Source organism: Phascolarctos cinereus, unplaced genomic scaffold, assembly GCF_003287225.1.
Source record: "Phascolarctos cinereus isolate Bilbo 61053 unplaced genomic scaffold, phaCin_HiC Scaffold_5;HRSCAF=322, whole genome shotgun sequence".
NCBI lineage: Eukaryota > Metazoa > Chordata > Mammalia > Diprotodontia > Phascolarctidae > Phascolarctos > Phascolarctos cinereus.
The window spans coordinates 232,575,548-232,596,230 of record NW_027555958.1 but is presented as its reverse complement, the minus strand read 5'-3'; the positions used below and the strand labels follow the sequence as shown (position 1 = coordinate 232,596,230).

The window sequence follows — 20,683 nt, the reverse complement described above, 5'->3', positions numbered from 1 at the left end:
AATACTATATTAAACCCTCCCCTCTAGGACAGTAAAGTCTTTCCCAATACCTTATCTGGGTATAGAGATGACCTTGGACTCTCCAAGGTCATGCCAAGAGAATGTAAACTCTGGGGGATCCTGTCCTTCCAGTCTGGAAAGGCTTTGGGTGTAGGCCACATGATAGACTATGTGTCTATTGTCCGAAGTCCAGTCTAGCCAAGTATGGAAAGACATCACCAGGGTTTTGCCTGCTGAGTGATGAATTGTTTTGGCTGGAGCAACTCATAAAACTGCCCAGCAAGCCATAGAAGGCTTTAGATCTTCAGTGGGAAAGAGAATATCCATGGGAATGAAATCTTGGATCTTAACAGAATCACCAGATCTCAGAATTGGGAAGGACCCAAGAGGCCATCGAGTCCAAACCATCCCTCACCTCTCTATAATGTCTCCCAACAAGTAGCTATTTAGTCTCTGCCTGAAGACATCTAGTAAGGGGAGACCCTCCCAAAGCTCCCCATTCTACTTTGGGATGGCTCTAACAGTTAGGCAGCTCTTCCCAACATCAAACCTAAATAGGTCTCCTTGTAATTTCTTGCCATTACTCCTAGCTTCATCCTCTGGGGTCAAGCAAAACAAGTCTAATCCCTTTTTGACATGATATTGCTATCTTAGAGTCACCTATGTGCTATCAAAAGAGCACTGGCTCTTTCAGGAGCCAAGGTACCTGAGTTCAAATCATTTCTCCAGTTCCTACTAACTGTGTGACCTTGAGCATCAGCTTGTGTATATTGGCCTAGCTGGTCTTGGAGGTTCCTCTTAGCTTTGAACCTTATCAATATGCTGTTCCTAAGTCTTTTCTGGGCTAGGTAAGATTTCCCCCAGGTATCTTCAGCTCATGCTTGCTTCTGTGATAGGGTTTGCCATTTATTCATCATTCTGGTTTCCCTTCTCTGAACATTCTTTAGCTTCATCTATGTCCTTCTTAAAATGAAGTACTCAGAACTGAGGACATTCCTTCAGATGGAGTCTAAATAGACTTGTTCTCTTGGCCCCAGAGGCCAAGCTAGGAGCTAGAAGCAATGGTAAGAAGTTGCAGGGAAGTTGATGGAGGCTTGATGTCATGAATGCCTAACATTTAGAGCCATCCCAGAGAATGGGCTGCCTTGGCAGGTAATGGGTCTCCTCTTACTGGAAGTCTTCAAGTAGCAACTAAATGGCCACTTGTTGGGAGATGTATTAGAGAGGATTCTTGGTCAGGGATAGATTTAACTCCATGGCCTCTTGGGTACCTTCCAATTCTGAAATTTAGTGATTGTGTTAAGATCCAAGATTCCATTCCCATGGATATTCTCTCTCCCGCTGAAGATTTAAAATCCTCTGTGACTTAGTGGACAGGGTGAATTTTTTGAATATTTTTTTTCCCAATTACATATAAAAACAAATTTTAACATTAGTTTTTTAAAATTTTGAGTTCCAAGCTGCTTCCCTTCCTCCCTGAGATGGTAAGCAATTTGATATAGGTTATACATGTGTAATCATGCAAAACATATTTCCATTTAAGTCATGTTGTGAAAGAAACCCATACCAAGAAAATAAAACACAAAAAATAAGGAAAGTAAAAAATAGAATGTTTCGATCTGCATGCAGACTTCAATTCTTTCTCTGGATGTGAATAGCATTTTTCATCATGAGTCTTCAGAATTGTATTGCTGAGAATAGTTAAGTCATTCACAGCTGATCATTGTACAACATTACTGTTACTATGAACAATGTTCTCCTGGTTCTGCTCACATCACTTTGCATCAGTTCATTTAATTCTTTCCAGAGTTTTCTGAAAGCATCCTGCTCGTTGTTTCTTACAGCACAATAGTATGCCATTACAATCATATACTACAAATTGTTCAGCCATTCCCCAATTGATGGACATACCCTCAATTTCCAATTCTTTTCCAACAAAGTGAATTTTAAAAATTTTATTTTATTTCATTTTCAGATCTATATTCTCCCCTTCCTACCACCCCTTCCCCTGTTTTCCCATTGAGAAAGCAAAAAAACCAAAATTCCTGTTACAGACACACATACACATATATGTATGTATGTATACACATGGTCAAGTTAAAAGGGGCACCTGCATTCCATATACTTAAAGATAGATTTTCTAATTCAATTTGTGGCTGACCATTTGCACCATGTAGAAGGAGAGCTGACTGGACTCCTAGTCAGTCCAGTTATATGGCGATTAGTAGAGGAAGAGTCTTCTCAGTGCTCGAAATATATGTTATGATCACAGTCACGGATTTAGGATTGGAAAGGACACTGAGAGGTCTAGTTCAGATCCTTCATTTTACAGATGAGGACATAGAGATTAAATGACTTGTCTAAGGTCACAAAGCTAGGACATGGCAGAGGTGGAATTTGAATCCAGGCCCTCTGACTTCAAATCCAGAACTTTAGCTGCCAAATCTAGAACTTCTTAACAAGATTATATTAGATAAACTGCTTATTAAATGTTTACTACATGTCAGTGAAATATAAGCCAAAAAAAAGACAGTCCCTTCCCTGAAGGAGCTTACATTCTTAAAATTTTTTTTCATCAAATTTTATTTTATTTTTAGATCTACATTCTCTCCCTTTTGCTTCCCATCCACCCTATTGAGAAAAAGAGAAAACCAAAACTCCTGTTACAAATACGTATGATCAAGCAAAACATATTCCCATACTGGCTATGTCCCAAAAATATGTCCCTCAATCTGCACGCTGAGTCCATGATCTACAGATGGGTCACATGTTTCATCATGAGTCCTCAAGAATTGTGGTTGATCTTGCGTTGATCAAAGTTTTTAAGTCTTTCAAAGTTGCTTGTCTTTGTAATATTGAAGGGGCGTACCTTCTATTGGAGAAAGACAACACGTAAAAGGGAACAGGAATGGGGTGGAGAGGTTCCTACATGAAGTGGGAGGGCCAGGTGGAAAAATAATCAGTCAGAGGCTGAGCCAGGTTAGAAATGTATGTGGTCCTCAACTAAAGGGTCTAGAGAAGACTTACCAATCAGAGCAGGAGGCCACAGGATTGGAGGTGGAAAAGTAATAGCAGGCTGAACCGAGTTAGAAGTGGGCAAAGCACTGAGGTGTAGAATACTGGATTTGGAGTCATGGGATCTGGGTTCAAATCCTGGCTTTGCTACTTTATTACCTGACAAACCTTGGGCAAGCTGGGCCTCAGTTTCCCCATCTAAGATAAAACTAGATGATCTTAAACATAGTCTCTTGGAGTAGGGAGTATAATCCTTCATGATTCTGTACCCCCTGGTACCTTGTTCCCTGCTTATTCCTCCCTTTGGACAACTGACATTACAAGCCACTCAAACATCAAAGTATAAAGGTAGTTTTTATGTTGAATTGTTTTTCCCTGCCTTAGCTAGGACCCTTGGAAAACTTGAAATATATGGGGCATCATGTTGTATTTCTCTCTTCTGCATTTTGATAGATGTCTCTTGGACAGACAGGAGAAAAATCTAGACACTTGAAAACATCTCTCTTTTCTGGTCGTTTCTGTTTTTTAATTTTATTTTCAATTCTATTCCTTCCCAGGCAGACTGACCTGTGTCTCCCTGGAATCTCAGTAGCAGGGCCCTCTCCCCATTTCTGGCACTGCTCTTGTTTGCCCATCAGTTCTTCCTGGATGCTTTCCTTTCTACTTACTATGTCTCAGAGGTGTTAGGGACAGTGTCCCTTTCTGCCCTTTGTATTGCTTCCTCAGGGATCAGCCAGCTATCCTTTGCCATTTCTTCTGGAGACCTTCCTCCCCTGGGCACTTCCGAAGCCTGTTTTCCATTGTTTTCTCTACTAAGGCTTCCTTTGGTAGCCTCTTTCAGCTCCTTGGCTGACGCCTTCCTGTGAGCAGCAAAAGAATTCAGACTAGGTAAGAGGTTTCGAATATAAACCTCAAGATTAGATGTTGGGGAAAGAACAATGGCTTAGTACAGTGTCTGGAACATAGTAGGCACTTAATAAGTGCTTATTGAGTGAATGAATGCATTTTGGAGTCAGAGCATCTTGGATCTGCTACGTGTGTGACCTCAAGTAAGTTACTTCAGTTCCTTGGGCCTTGGCCTCCTGCTCTGTAAAATAAGGGGGGTTGGATGGTTTATTCAAGTCCCTTCCTCTGAATTCCCCATTCTGTGATTCTCGGCTCTCTGGGGCTCATGCCCAAGTTTCTGAATCCAATGCTTCCCAGCCTGGACTGAGGAGGACGCTGAAGAAATCTTGAGTGAAGGTTCATAGAATCAGAGGTTTCCAAAGTACATTAGAAGCCGGTTAATCCTATCCCCTCTTTTTAGAGGAGAATATTGAGGCCTTCAGACAGGGTAAGTAATTTGTTCAAAATCCCTCACATGGTAGGCATCAGAGGGGGCTTTGAACCTGCCTCTTCTGATCCCAGAGCCAATCTCTTTCCTCTACATTGCAGTTCCTCTCCAGTCTTACCTGTCCCCAGACTTTTGTTCCGGCCTTATCTCCCTTTGTCTTGCTTTCGTCCAGATTTGGAAGGCAGGTGGATAATAAGTATTTATTAAGCACTTACTGTGTACCAGACACCATGCTAAGAGCTGGGGATACAAATAAAAGCAAAAAGAAGGATAGTGCCTGTCCTCGAGTCTAATGGGACAGCTGAGTTGGGTTCTCAGGTGTGAATGGGGTCTGGAACAGCTGCAGATCCATGTCCCACTCTGAAGGTGCTTCTAGGGTCAGAGAGGCCGCCACCCTTTCTGAAAGTCTGACAATCCAGATGGGCCTAGCCAGCGGGCTCAGGAGCTTCCCTGTTCTGCCGGTTTGGTCTTTGCAATTAAAAGAACTTTACTGCCCTGGTACAGGCCTCAGCTCGGCTGAAAGAGTCTCCATCCACCAGACTGTGTCATCACTTCTTGGTTGCTCCCTTTCCCTCCCACTCCCTCTTGCATTCCCAACTCTTTAATGCTTTCTGAAATTTAGGGCTTTGAGAGTAGCTATATGGCTCTAGGAAAGCCATTTAAATTCTCTGGGACTATTTCTCTTGCTCCCCTTTTCTGTGTATGGAGAGGGTGGGGAGGAGAGAGAGCAGATCCAGGCTCTATCTTACCTGGTAGGGTTCCTGCTCTTTGCTCTGCTCTGTCCCTCAGGTCTGGTGCCTTTCTTGTCCCTCTCCTTGCTAAGGGATGGTCTCTGGAGGACCTCCCTCTCGGTGCAATCTCTATCTGTCTTTCCTCCTTTTTGACCTTTCCTTCCAGTCTCCTTCTTTTGTAGACTTAAAAGTCAGAAGACCTAAGTCCACCTACTGGCTGTGTGGCCTTGGACAAATCACTTAAATTTCTTGAGCCTTGGTTGCCTTTTCTGTGTAATGGGAGTAATCATTTTGGCCCCCCTACATCTCAGTGTTGCTTGTAAGGGAGGTGTTTGGCAAAATTTAAAAACAAAAATGGAAGCTATTATTTTTAAGGCTCCCTTGCAGCTCTATCATCCTATGATTAATTTTTCCCTCTTTTATTTTTCCTCATGCTCTGCTTCCCTACCTTTCCCTGCTTCCCCATTGATGGCCTTATATCTTTTTTCACTTTCTTATACTTCTGTACCCTCTTCTTCTCTTTTTCTCCCTTCTCAATCCTTCCCTCCCCCTTTTGCTTCTCCTTATTCACTCTCCCTTTCTCTCACCCTTCCCTATCCCTTTCTTTCCTTTCCTCTCCCTTTTCCCCTTTCTCCTTTTTCTTACCATCTTCTTTTCTCCTCGCCTCTCACTTTCACTCTCCTTTTCTCCCTCCTCCTTGCCTCTCATCTTCACTCTCCCCTTTCTCCTTTTCTCTTTCCTCCCTTTCTCCTTGTCTCTGACCTTTCTCTCTCCCTTTCTCCCTTTCTCTCTTCTCCTTTCCTCTCATCCTTCACTCTCCCTTTCTATTTCCTCTTTGTCTCTCATCTTTCACTATCCCTTTCTCTTTCCTCTTTTTCTCCTTTCTTCTCCCCTTTCACTCTTCCCTTTTTCCTTTCTTCTTCCATCTTCTTTTCTCCTTGCCTCTCTCACTTCAGTCTTCTTTCCTTCTTTTCCTTCTCTTCATTTCCTTTCCCCTTTGCCTTTCTCCTCACTTTCCTCTCCCTTTATCCCTCCTGCGCCCTCTCCTTCCTCTCCTTCTGCATCCCTCCCTCTCCTGCTCCCTCCTCAGTCTCTCCCAGCTCATCTTCTGTGACCCTGTAGCTCTCATGCATTAATTTCAGACTAAATGTAAATAAATCCATTGGATGGCATCCAGTCGAGTCCGGCTTCCAGCTCTAGCTGCCCTGCCTCTGCCCTGTGGCCAGGTCTCACCCCAGGCCTGGCTTTACCCTTGCCTTGGCTTTGGGAAAAACCATGGTGTTACAGGGCAGGATCATAAGCATGTAGGCTGGAAGAATTTGCTTTATATGACAGAATGGGGAAAGAAGGCATCTCCACCCTTGACCCCAGCCACTGTATTTGGTGGTGACACTGGTACACCTCTCATACTTTTCTTTCCTTCCTATCTGGCATTCATAGTATCATAGATCTAAAGTTAGAAGGGACCTTTAATCCTACCATTTTACAGATGAGGAAACTAAGGCCTGGGAAGTTAATGAGTTGTCCACAATTACACAGGCAGTATGCTTTAGAGGTGGGATTTGAACACAGAGCCAGTGCCTTTTCCACTGTTCCATGATGAGTCTCTTGTCCCTTTCCTTCCTGATTCTCTTGCCTATTACCACCTCTTGAGCTTTCCTCCCCCCCTCCCTCATACTGCCCAGTTCTCTTACTTCCTCTTTCTGTTACAATAAAGGTAAACAAGCCTTGAGGGAATGAAGGAATAATTGGAGAAATTCTCCTCTCCCTAGAGAGCAGACCTCACACTTTAGAGATAGCACATCCAAAGCTGTTCTCCTCCCACCCACCCACATTCCCCTACCCTACAGTCAAGGAGAAGAGAATTAAGCTACAGGAGCAAGCCCAGATCCAGTGGGCTCACTCTCAGCCCAGAGGGGCCTGGCCAGCTCAGAGGTCCCACCCTGTTTCCTCAGCCCAGCTCTCAAATCTCAGGGCAGGACTGTCATTCGCCTTGGGCAGGTGTGAGCATGTCGAGCCTGTACCTGCCTTGCTCTGAGCTCTAGGCACCATCTACCCCTCCATTGGGCACTTGGAGAATTATTAAGGCCAGGGACACCCCAGGGATCAGTCAGGGGCCCCTCAGGACCTCTCCAGACCACATAGGAACTCCTCCCAGGTTAGGAACATCAAACCCCAGTGACACACTTGTTCTCTCATACTGGGGCAGATTTTTATTGCCAGGGTCTGGTAACCTGATCCTGTTTCCCACCTTGGTTTCTCTAATTGCCTGTTTTCCTCTGTCCTCGGAGGCTAGTCAGAGCTAGGCAGGCAAAGTGTGTGATCCCCACTGGCCTGCTCTGATTTAATTTCTATTCCTGACTCATCATCTGCCTGTCTTGGTCTGTTTTTTAATCCCAGAGCCTTTGTGTTTCACTCTGTCTCCTCTGAGTTGTCCTGTGGGTCTGTCTGAACCTGTGCTTTGGTGTGTCTTTCCCTTCTGCCATCACAGAAATGGGGAGGGGAGTTCCAGAGCTCCCTTTGGCAGTCCTTGTTTTCAGAGGCTCCCCAGTGATTTGCTTTGGTGGGGACCCAGGATGCTCCATTCCATCCTTGCTGCTTATGGTGACCCTTTGTCCCACTGACTTTGCTGGCAGCCTGATCCCTGATCCCTCTTCTTCTGGTCTCCACTCAGAGGCCTTTCTCATGCCTGGGGGTGGGGAATCAGCCCCCTTTTCTCTCCTGCCTTCCAGGCTGGTTCCACTCCAAGGATCTCTGGCGCAGCCACTATAATTGTGGGATTGGGGGTGGCGCTGTTTCTCCCACTTCCGCCCACTGTGCCGAGGGTCATTCTCTATAATTATAGATGGCAGCTCAAGTTCTTCTGGAAGCCCTCTCGTTCTTTGTCTCTCCCTTTTCTCTCATTTCCTTTCTCCTCTGACTCTTGCCATCTCTCTGTCTCTCTTCTCTTTTTCTCATTGATTTTTTTCTCTCATTGTGTCTCCCGCTCTTTTCTTTCCCCCTTTCTGCACTCTGTGTCTTTATCTCTCTTGTCTGTCTTGTTTTGGTTTGTCCTTTGTTCTGGGAGAAGACCAACGAATGACATCAAGAGGGTGATGTCTTGACTTGTGGGTGAATTGGATTTAGGTGAGGCAGAGCTGTGCGGAGTCATCAGCCTCACTGTCTTCCCCAGAGTCATTGGAGTCCAGTGGCAAGACATAGGTCAGGAAAACTGGTGATGGTCCCAGATGCAGTGGGAGGCCTTGGCCTTTTTAAGCTAAGGTGTTTCCCGGGTCTCCGTTTGCTGAGCAACATCCATTCAGTGATCTGTCTTATCGAATGGACCACAAGGTTATAGACCTAGTGCTGGAACAGACCCCAGAGGCCATCTAATCCAAAACCCCTCTTTTAAAACAAAAGAGGAGACTGAGGCCCAGGGAAATTAAGCAACTTGACGAAGATCACACAGGTAGTATCTACCTCTCATCCTCTCTCTCTTGCATTCTCAAAAGAGATAATATTTGTAAATCACTGAGCACAGTACCTGACGTGGCAAATGTTTAATAAATGATTGTTCCGTTCTCTCCCTGTCTTCTCTCTCTACACTTCTCTGTCTGTTTCTTTGTCATTGTGTCTCTGTTATTCTCTGTTTTTGTCTAGTTATGTCCTTTCTTCTTTTCAGTTTCTCTTTCTCTCTGTAACTGTTTCTGTCTCAGACACTGACTCAGAGGGGGAAGGAACACTAGGGATCCTCTTGATCAGGGACCCTAACTTGTATCCTGAACCCCTTTGGGAGGCTGGTGGAGCCTAGGGACCCCTGCACAAGATAACGTTTTTAAATGCATAAAAATACATAGGTTTACAAAAGAAACTAATCATGGTGAGACAGTTATAAATATATGTATGTGTGTATGTGTGTATGTATGTATGTATGTATTTAAAAGTCAAGCTCATGGAACCTGGGTTAAGAACTGCTGTGTGTCTCTCTTAGAGTCGCTGTGTCTCACTGTCTCTTCCAAATTGTTGGGTCTGTCTGATTCTCTATTTCATTTTACAAATGAGGAAAGAGAGGCTTTGAGAGGTCATTTTGTCTGAGTTATACCTAATAAGCAGCAGAATTAGAATTAGAAGCTGGTCCTTCTTCCTCTCTGGCCAGGGCTCACGCTATCTCGTCTCTCAGTCTCTTTTCCCGTTGGGGTCTTTCCTGTTGCTCTCTGTTTTTGCCTCCTCTTCACTCTGCTGTATGACTGCGGCCCCTCCTCCGGGCCACAGCCCCCACCCCATCTGCACAGCACACACAAAGTGGTTTGGGAATGTTCTATTTTGAGGCTGGGGCTGCCGGAGGGCAGGTAAGGGTTGGGTGGAGAGAGGTGGGAAGGATGGCAGTGTGAGGACCCTAAGGCCACCATGGGCAAGGGGGCCCCAAGGGAGACACAAAACTGCACCTCCTCCTAGGGCCCCTGGAAAGCATTTCTGAGCTATGCGTTCTCTCCTCAGCCCAAGACGAATCCTCAGCTCCACCTCTCCTGCCCGAACTGGAGGTAGCACCGTCCACTAGCTTTTCAGAGGCAGCACTGGAAGAGGACCTCCTAAAGGAAGAAGCTCCCCCTATGCCCCAGGGTAATGGACCTGGGCCCCCCCAGGCCCTGGAAAGCACTGAACCTGCCATCCCTCCAGAAGCTGTGACATGTGAGTCTAGATGGGGGAGGGATGCAAAGGAATTCAACAAACTTTTATGGGGTACCTCTTATGTGTATAACAGTGGAGGGATATAAGAGGAATAGAAAACAATGTATGCCTTCAAAGAGCTCAAAGACTAGCTGGGGATACATCCCTCCCCAACACACATATTTCACAAAAATATGTGTAAGCATGCATGCACACATGCACACATATATACATGTGCATACATGCATACATGGAGCTTGTGTGGCCGTGGGCAGGTCACTTAGCCTCTCAGTGCCCCAGACACTGTCTGAGACACAATTTTCTAAGACTATAAATTGCAGCGCAGGTGGTAATCTTTCTGGTATAGAGAAGCATTCTCTATATGAGTGAAATCACAGGTCTATTCTAAAAATATATTTATAACTCTATTTATACATCAGTGCATACATTCAAATATACAAAAATAGATATAACTATGTAATAAGCTCTTTCCCTTTGTAAGTGAACTATGGGATAAAGGAGCAGTGAAACCCTGCTCTCCTATTCTGAGGGGTCATGAGAAGGAGGTATAAGGGGAGGAGTAGAAAAGGGACATTCCTATCCCTCCAAGATTCTGAATCTAGGCCATGCACCTGATAAGGGCTGGAGACAACCCTCTACCTAGGGCTGGGGTGGCATGTGCGGTCAGGACATCCAGAGCCATGTTTTGCATTCTAGAAATTTGAGGATTTTATTGCCCTCCCTCCTTGCTCCCTCCCAAACGTGAACCACGGACATAAGGGAGAAAGAGGTCAGCTTTCTGGGCACAGGGGAGGATAGCTTGGGGTCAGAGTTAGACAGATGCCCCTTGTGTGTAGTAGACTGTGGTGTTTGCTCTGTGACTCAGCTCCCTGTCCCCCATCCCCACCTCCAAAAGCATAGGCAGCCTCTGTGTCTCCCTCCCACAGCCTCACCTCCTCCCACCCAGGCCCTGGCCCTCATACACATTTGGTTCCAAGAAGGAGATTTGTGGTGTAGCACAGTAGGGGATATGGGAGAACCCTCAAAGACTCTGGGCAGTAGCTGTTCCCACCACAGTGGCTAGAATGGAATAGAAAGGATCCAGAACAGGGCTGAAAACTCCTGATGGTGTAATCCCCCCCAATTTATATCTCTAAGGCAGCCCCCAAAAGAGCATCCAGCATGAAGCCTGTCTCTAATACCTTTTTCCTCCAGTGTCTACCAGCCCTTTGTCTCCTAACTTCATCTCCCCACTTTCTGATCCATTGTCCCTGTTTTGAGGTCCTCATCTCTATCATTCTTCTATTTCCCAAGGCTCTTTTCTTCAGTCTTCTTTCGATGCCCCGGCCTCAAGTCTCTTCTCTATTCCCATCTATATGTTATTCCCCTGTACCTTCAGAGTTTTTCTGTCTGGGGTTCTCAGTCTTTTGTCCCCTAATGTCTGGTTTATAGTCCCCACATTCGAATCGTTAGCCCCTTTTCTTTTATCCCCCACCTCATCTCTTATGCTCTTGGCCCACCACAGTCCCCTATGTCTCAGCCTTTGGAGGCTAGCTCCCAGCACCTCTCCTTCTTAACCCCAGCTCCGAGTTACAAGGAACACAGGCTTTAACAAAGAGTTCTAGAACAGGGGGTGTTGGGGAGCTAAGCCTGAGTAGCTATATGTCCTGTGTCTTCAGGTAGGACAGGTTTCCAGGTTCCCAAGTTCCTAAGTGACTGGAGGGAAAGGGGTTGCTTATCCCAGGACTAAGGAAGCCTTTGCCAGCAGAGATCTGGGAGCTCTGAGCAGCCTCCAGCCCCCTGTGAGCAGCTCTCCAGCCCCCAACCACAACATGCCTGCTTCCCTAACTTCAAGGGAAGTGTGGGTGCCATGAGGGTGGGGTGGGATGCAACCTGGAGGCTGGGTTAGTGGCTCAGGGCACTCCCAGACCCTTCCCCATTGACACAGAATCTAGTTCATCCACCTGAAACTCAACCAAATAGTTCCTAACTTCAGTGGGCTCTTTTCTTCCCTCTCCCCCTAAGCTCCCTTCCATCAAAAGTAACGTGCTATGTAAGGCTCTGGTCTTGGGCCAGGGCAGAGAGGCTCAGGAGGGAGCAGAGAAGGGGAGATGGGGGGGGAGAGAGAGAGAGAGAGAGGGAGATAGGAGGGAGAGAGAAGAAGGCAGAGAGAGAGAGAGAGAGAGAGAGAGAGAAGAAGGCAGAGAGAGAGAGAGAGAGAGAGAGAGAGAGAGAGAGAGAGAGAGAGAGAGAGAGAGAGAGAGAGAGAGAGAGAGAGAGAGAGAGAGAGAGAGAGTGTGTATGGGGGCAGGAACCTATGGCCTTCTAGGTCCTTGGGTTCAGCCTTTTGACTGAGTCCAAGTTTTACAAAACAAATCATTTTATTAAGGGGATTTGTTCTGTGAAGTTTGGATTCAGTCAAAAGGCTACACTTGAGGACCTAGAGGGCCACATGTGGCCTTGAGGCTGCAGGTTCCCACTCCTGCCCTAGGTTCTAGGGAGGCTGGGGAAGAGAAGGTGGGAAGGGCATTCCTCTCCAAACAGATGTTTCCAATAACTCCTCCCCCCCATCACGTGAAGGGCAGAAATGGCTGGGGTTGGGGGGGCAGGGAGGAGCTGCTGGTTAACTGCTTCCATGCCTGTTCCTCCCCACTGCCCTCTGAGAACCCAGATCTTTTTCTCTCCTTCTCAGGGGAGAAAATAGGTCTCTGAGCAGGATAGGGAAGCTGTGGTCCCAAGAAATGAGGGTCAGTCTCTGGGATGCAGTCTAGGAGGGTCAGTGCACTTTCCAAATACACAGTACTTGAAACTACAAGGGTGAGTTATCTCATCTCCTCTACCCCAGATAGCCAGTCATCCTGGGGAATGAGGCAGCTTGGCATAGTGCAAAGAGCACTAGACCGGAGTGAGAGACCTGGGTCGTAGTCCAAGCTCTGCAACAAACCCACCTTGAGATTTGAGGCCAGTCAGAAACTCTGTGGGCTTCATGTTTCTCCTCTGTGAAATGAGCAGCTTAGATTATGGTCTCTAATGTCCCTCTTATTCTCTGTTCTGTGTTTAAACATTCTCTATGTTTAAGGATCCCTTTAAGTTCAGACATTCTGTGTTTTGTATTTTAACATTCTGTGATCTAAGGTCCTTTCCCATGCTAACATTCTGCTTTTAAACATTCTATGTTCTAAGTTTCTTTCTAGTTCTGATATTCTCTTTAAACATTCTCTATCCTAAGGTGTGTCCAAGCTCTGACATGCTGTGTTTTGGGTTCTAACATTCTGTGATCTAAGGTCCCTTCCCATTCCAACATTCTGTGTTTAAACATTTCATGTTCTAAGTTTCTTTCTATTTCTAATATTCAGTTTAAATATTCTGTATCCTAAGATCTGTCCAAGCTCTGATATGCTGTGTTTTGGGTTCTAACGTTCTGTGATCTAAGATCCCTTCGCATTCTAACACTCTGTGTTTAAACATTCTATGTTCTAAGGCCCTTTCTAGTTCTACTACTCTGCAGTTGAACATTCTATATCCTAAGGTCTGTCTGAGCTCTGACATTCTGTGTTCCAAGGTCCCTTCCAACTCTGACATCGTGTTCTGTTTAAACATTCTGTGTTCTAAGGTTCTATGTTTGAGCAGTCTATATCATAAGGTCTATCCAAGTTCTGATATTCTAGGCATCTGTGATTTTATGAACTTATGACTTCTAAGTAAGAAGACTCTCCTGGGGACTAATCTGGCATCCTGGGCCCATGGGGGCTCCTGGAGGCTCCCTAGCCCCTTCCCTTTTTCCTTCTCTTCCCAGGCCAGCCTCAGGGGCTTCCCTCCCCAAGGGGACTTCCTGGGCCCTCCAGCTTTACCCCTCTATTGCCCAATGGTGCTGGCCATTCCCTGGAAGCAGCTGGCCCCAAGAGGTCAGGGAACGGCACACTGGGTGGCCCCAAAGCCCACCGGAAGCTGCAGCCACACTCATCATTTGCCAGCCAGGGCAGCAAGAAAAGCAAAGGAAGCACAAAGTCATCGGCTTCCCAGATCCCCATTGAGGCTCAGGAAGGTAAGAACAAAACAAGAAAAAGCTTGCTCCAAAACTCCTTCAGAAAAGGTAAACCGTGGCACTCTAGGTATCCAATTGCTTGAAACTGTGTGCTAGGGAAGGGTGCCCTTCCACCCCCAATTGCATCACTGTTATTATTATATTATAGTATAGTATAGTATAGTATAGTATAGTATAGTATAGTATAGTATAGTCCATTACATTACAGTATATTATATTATATTATATTATATTATATTATATTATATTATATTATATTATATTATATTATATTATATTATATTATATTATATTATATTATATTACATCACATTACATTATATTATATCATGTTATATCATATTATATTATAATGTTACATTATGTTATATTATATTATATCATATCATATTATATTATTATTATTATACTGTAGTATAACCAGAACCAGGAATAGGTTCTCTGATCCGGTAAAGTATACAGAAAAGAGTAATGGATTTGTAGAACTGATTTCAATTCAGTCTTTACTGTGTGGCCCCGGGTAAGCCACACACCCTCTCTGGTCTTTAGTAGCATCCTCTGTAAAAATGGGACAGAGGCGTTTTACTCAGTGTTTTCTAAGGCCTTGAGCTTTAAATACTATACACCATAATGAAAGTTGGATTTGGAAACATAGTAAATTTTGTTATTGTCCAGTTGGTTTTAGTCATGGCCATTCTTTGTGACCCCATTTGGAAGTTTTCTTGGCAAAGATCCTGAAGTGCTTGGTCTTTTCTTTCTCTGGCTCATTTGACAGATGAGGAAACTGAAGCAAACAGGGTTAAGTGACTTGCCAAGGGTCACACAACCAGTAAGTGTCCAAGGCCAGATTTGAACTCAGGAACATGAATCTTCCTGACTCCAGGCCTGATGCTTTATCCCTGCCCCTCATAGTAAGTACTTGAGTTCAAATATAGCTCTGCTACTCACCACCCATATGACCTTGGGAAAGTCTCTTAACCTCCTTGGGACTCAGTTTCCTTATTTGTAAAATGAGGGGATTGGACAATAATCGCTGAGGTTCCTTCTGGTTCAAGAACTCTGACCTTAAGATTCTATCACCCTTTTCTTATCAGTGTACTCCACCTGAAGCCAACTGGAAATATGGAATCAGTAAACCAACATTTTACTGTGTGCCCAGTCATGTGGGGGTTCTGGGAAAAGTGGAAGATTTGGTTCCTTGCCCTTGAGGCAGCTGGCGGCTCAGTGGATAGAACGATGGGCCTGGAGTCAGGAAGACCTGGGTTCAGATTTGGCCTCAGATACTTACTAGCTCTGTGACCCTGGACAAGTCACTTAATCTCTGCCTGTCTCAGTTTCTTCATCTGTAAAATGAGTATAATAATAGAACCTCTAGCCTCCCAAAGTTGTGAGGGTCAAATGAGATGATTATTGTAAAGTACTTAGCGCAGTGGTGCTATATAAATGTTACTTATTATTATTATTACTGCTACTAGCTGTGTGACCCTGGGCAAATAATTTCAGCTCTGCCTGTATTAGTTTCTTCAAATGTGAAATGAGGATAACAATAGCACTCATCCTGCAGGGTTGTTAATAGGATCCAAGGAGATAATATTTGTAATGTGCTTAACACAGTGACTGGTAATAATAGATGCTATATAAATGCTTATCTCTACCACCACCCCCACTGAGTCGCACAAATTGGGAAACAAGATAAACAGGAGAAAAATCATCAAAGAACAATGCAAAGCAGTATAGAATCAAGTGCTGAATGTGTGGCCCAGTAGCAGAATGTAAGTGCAGTTGGACTTCAGAGAAATTAGAAAAAAAAAATCAGTCATTCGCTTTGTAGGAGTATTCTGTGTAGGACTCCTTTGAACAGTCAGCTCTCTCAAGTGTAGAAATCCAGTGGCTATCCTGAGAAAGACTTAGCCCACGGTAGTAGAAAGAGCACTGAGTGAGGAGTCAGGAGCCAAGCTGGAACTAGGGTAAGGTGACTGGGATTTTTCCCCAGGGCACCAAAATTTAGAGGGCCCTGATAGCACTTTGAACTGAGAGCAGGATCATCTAACTGTGTCCCCAGATCAGTAAGAGCAATAAGTTAAAATAGGAAGCCATTACATGATAATCCCTCCCCTGGTGCCCTGCTTAAAACCAAAGTGAGCTTAGAACCACCCCCAGCCTGCTCCCCTCTATCCTCACCCCTGAAGAGTTTCTAGGGTTTCTCCCTTTCCAATCAACTAACGTAGTTTTTAAAAGTTGATTTGAGGACACTTTTTATGCTGTTTATTCCAGCTGTGTTGTTTGAAGCTTTGTTCTCCTTCCCAAAATTACTAGCTCTCGCTCTGCCAAGGAAGCCTGAGTTTTCTGCTACTGGCTTTACTGCTGACCCACTGTGTGGCTTTATGCAAAACACTTCCCCTCTCTGGGCATCAGCTGCCTATAAAAAGAAAGAGTTAGACTAGCTGACTTCTGAGGTCCCTTCCAGCTCTAACAATTTCTGAGTCTAGAACGGGGAAGCAGAATGATTCAGGGGAAAAGAGAGTTAGATTTTGAGGCAGAAGTTGTTGTTCAATCATGTCTGACTTTTCCAGACCCCATTTGGGGTTTTCTTGGCAAAGGTACAGGAGTGGTTTGCCATTTCCTCCTCCAGCTCATTTTACAGATGAGGAAACTGAGGCAAACAGGGTTAAGTGACTTACCCAGGGTCATACAGCTAGTAAGTGGCTGAGACTGGATTTGAACTTAGAAAGATGGCGTCTTCCTGACTCCAGGCCCGGCACTGTAACCGCCGTACCACCTGGCTGACCCTTGAGTCTGAGGATCTGGGTTTAAATCCCATCACTGCCACATGCTATGTGTGTGACTTTGGGTGAGTGACTTTATTTCTCTGGGCCTCAGTTTCCTCATCTGTAGAATGAGGGGATTCGATTAGACAAGCTAGCAGGTCCCCTGCAGCTCCAGATCTTAGGCTCTCGCATTTTATTCACAGTCCTTCCACTATTTCTGTTTCCTTCTCACTCTTTTGCTCCCTACCCTCACCAGACTGCTGTGTGCACTGCATCCTCTCCTGCCTGTTTTGCGAGTTCTTAACGCTGTGCAACATCGTCTTGGACTGTGCCACGTGCGGCTCATGCTCCGAGGACTCCTGCATCTGCTGCTGCTGCTGCGGAGGATCGGGAGAATGTGCCGACTGCGACCTGCCCTGTGACATGGACTGTGGGATCATTGACGCCTGCTGCGAGTCGGCTGACTGCCTGGAGATCTGCATGGAATGTTGTGGACTTTGCTTCTCCTCTTAGCCCCTAGCCCCAGGACAGGTGCTGGGGGAGAGGGGAGCCTGGAGGGAGGGCTGGCTCCCAGCTCAAGCTGCCACCCCCCCCCACTCCCCACTCCAAATCAAGCTGCCTCCTTGCCAAGCATTCGATTGAGGCTGACTTGAGCTCCAGATTGGCATGGTGAGCAGAGACAGCTCCAGTTAAGAGCCAGTGGAGGAAAGAGATACAGGGGGGCACCATAGCCATCCCCTTCCCCCTACCCCTTCTTCCTCAACCCCCAGCACTCTGGACTAAGCATGGAGCCCTGATATGGGAGCATCCCACATGATGACAGACTTAGAGACCCAGAGGTCCCAGACAATTAGTGAATCAATCAATAAGTATTTATTAGTCTAAGGTCCTAGGGGCCTGTCCTCTGCCCCTGCACCAGCATAACTGAGGAGAAATTCTAGAAAGGACCATACGCTGGAGGTAGGCCAAGACCTGGCTCCCTGTGTTGGAGCCCTCTGGACCAGGCTTTAGTACACTGTGAAAGTCAAGGGAGAGGAGCCTTGGGGAGGAAGGGACCCTGCCAGCCGCCAATAATCTTGGGTTGAGGAACTGGGGGGTTGGGTGGGGCTCCCTAGAATGTGAGCTGGATGGACCTGGATTGAAGGTGGTGGAGAGGAAAGAAGGGACAGAGAGGAGGAGTCCTGAATTTCTCTACCTCTCACCACCCCTAGCCCCAGACTCTCTCTGACTCTGTCCTAGCCTCTGGGGCAGCTAAATGTGAAGAAAAAAAAGGACACTTCATTTGGGGTACTCATGCCCATCCCCTCTTCCCCTCTTTTCTCTTTCACCTCTCCTGGGCTTTCCTAGGATGCTACCCTAGGAGAGTAAGGCAAAGCCTAGAGATTGGTTATGTGTAGAGAGAATACAGTGGAAAGGGGAGGGGGTGGGGAACCACATGGAAGAGACTGGAATGGGTGGTGGGAGGGAAATGGTGGGGAGGGTCTGGCCTGTTAGTTGCTGTAAATAAATATCTTTGCTGTTTCTCATTTCCCCAGCGTGTCATTCTAGAACCAGATCTGTGGAGCTAGAAGGGGCATGAGAGATTATTAAACCCAACTCCTTTATTTTACAAATGAGGAAACTAAGTCTTGCCCAATGTCACAGAGCTAGGAAGCTGCAGAGTTGGAACCTAACCTAGGTTTTCTGACTCCAAGATCAGGACTCTATTTGCAAAACAGACAAGATGGTCCATTTCTTAGAGTGCCCAACATGCCCATCCCAATTCTATGTCACTCTCTTAGGGGTGGGTATGGGAGACCAGAGGGCTGGATGCCCATAGCCCCTTTCTGTTCTCCCACAAAAAGTAATAGTTCTGAATGGGCCTGGCTTCAGGAGACATTCAGGGGTCTGGGAGGAAGGAGTAAACCCCTGGCATGGAAATTAATTAACAACAGATGTGTTCTGTTTCAATTAATTAATCTCCTGCTGACTCCAACTTTTCAGAGTCTGTTCCTTAGAATACCTTCTTCCAAGGCAAGAAGCAATTCCCATGCCAGCAGGGGATGGCGCCTAGGGACACGGATGACCCCTGCCTTGGCACCCTCTCTAAGGCCCTAGGCTGGCAACCTAACCAGCCCCTGTCCCTGACTGGGGTTGGGATCAAGGAGGAAGAGGGCTGGGTGTGATGTCATTGTCTGGGAGTGGAAATTCTGAAAAATCCCCACCCTCTCCCCTTTTAGAAGATCCCCAACAAGTGCTGGGGAGGTGAGCTTTTTTCATGATGGAAAGAAGTCCACCCTTGACAGAGCCGCGCATCTGAACCCAGAAGGGCCTGCCCCTTGAGTGATAACCAGGGCCTGGTAGGTGAGTTAGGTCTGACAAAAGTAAAAAGAATAGGTAACGCTGAGGAAGGAGGACCCATATACCAAAGACAATCATCACTGACTCTCTGTCCAACACTGATCTAGGCCCTGTGAGGAGAGCAGGGGAGGGTGGGAAGGGGGATTCAGAGAAGCAGAAATATGGACTCCCTCAAGTAACTTATAATCTAGCTCAAGAGACAGGACTAACATATGAAATAATTAGAGAAAACATAAACTTTAAACTTATTCTGGCAGTAGGAAAGCTCAGGTAGGGCAGGAATTAGTGTGAACAAGGATAAACAGATAAGGCTTTACAAAAGAGGTGGGTTTGGGGGCCCCTAGGTGGTGCAGTGGATAGAGCACTGGCCCTGGATTCAGGAGGACCTGAGTTCAAATCTGGCCTCAGACACATAACACTTATTAGCTGTGTGAACCTGGGTAAGTCACTTAGTCCCGTTGCCCCCCACCAAAAAAGAGGTGGGTTTGAACCAGGCCTTACTCTTCTGATTTCTCTCAACTCCCACTACCCACTTTAGTCCACACCCTTTTTCAACTAAATTAAAATCAAAAAGCTTTTATTAAGTGCCAACCGTGTGCAAAGCACTAAGGTAGATCCTGGGGTACAAAACCAAACCAAATCTTAAAGAATTTACATTCATCTCTTCTTACCTAGACTAGTCTGGCTCAGAGATCCAGCCTCAGACACTTCCTAACTGGATGATCCTGGACAAGTCACTTAATCTCTATCTAACTCACTTTTTTCAACTGTAAGATGAGGATAATAATAGCACCCATCTCCCAGGGTTGTTGTGAGGCTCAAATATGATGATATTTGTAAAAAGTACTTAGCACAGTGCCTAGAACAATATAGACACTACATAAATTCATATTCTCTTCCCTTCTTCCCTAACCAGAGTTTCCAAACTGGTCTACCCTTCCAAATCCATCCCTCATGTTGCTGCCTCAACAACTAACATTGGGAAGATGCCGTGGTTCTGATCACATCATCCCTTTACTCAAAACCTGTCAGTGACTCCATATGCCTACTGAATAAAGTAACAATTCTTGTTCTTGGCATTCAAGGCCTTCCGTGATCAGATGCACTACCTTCCTTCATATGTTCTATGCTTCAGTCAAACTGAACTGTTCTTTTTCTCATTCTACTGTCTCTGATTCCTATTTGCTGAAGACGACCCTCATTTGGGATTAGACTCCTTATCTCTATCAGAATCCTTCCTTTTTTCACGGTCCATCTCAGTCATGATGTCTTTCCTGATTACTCTCCCTGCCCTTTCTGCCAGACTTGCCCCAAGCGATCTCTCCTTCCTTCTATTTGTCATAGCACTTTGCCTGGAACCTCCTTCAAAAGTATAAGGTCATCCTCAGTCAGTGAGTAAACGTTAAGCACTTACTATGTGCCAATCATCAAATGCTGGGGATACAAAGAAAGGTAAAAGACAGTCCTCAAAGACCTTGCAATTTGTCGGAGCCTCCACTGAGAGCTGGCAGGGACCTCAGAGGCTAGCAACCTCCTCATTTCACAGATGAAGAAACTAAGCCCCAGGGAGGTTGAGACTTAGGATCATCGATGTAGAGCTCAGAGGACATGATGTCTGATGCGCTCATTTTACAGATGAGGAAACTGAGGTTAAGTGATTTGCCCAAGGTCACCCAAGTAGTATCGAACATGGGGTTTGAATAAAGGTCTTCTGACAGGTCAAGAGCCTGTTACCTGCCCCCCCTCCCCATAGCATGTTGTCTCCCTTTATCTAACTCCCTTTTGCATCAGAGATATTTGTACA

General features: G+C 45.7%; 1 protein-coding gene across 2 annotated transcripts in view; it reads left to right on the top strand.

Annotated features, from left to right (window-relative positions):
• The window catches only part of MDFI (MyoD family inhibitor), a 29,006-nt gene extending 11,009 nt beyond the window's left edge, over positions 1-17,997 (top strand). For both annotated transcript variants that reach the window (XM_020999646.2, XM_078155371.1), the window contains 3 exons: positions 9,556-9,747; positions 13,523-13,771; positions 16,796-17,997. In XM_020999646.2, coding sequence (XP_020855305.1) covers positions 9,556-9,747; positions 13,523-13,771; positions 16,796-17,052 — 698 coding nt within the window. In that variant the 3' untranslated portion in view covers positions 17,053-17,997. The remainder of the gene's footprint in view (positions 1-9,555; positions 9,748-13,522; positions 13,772-16,795) is intronic.
• The last annotated feature ends 2,686 nt before the right edge of the window (positions 17,998-20,683 follow it).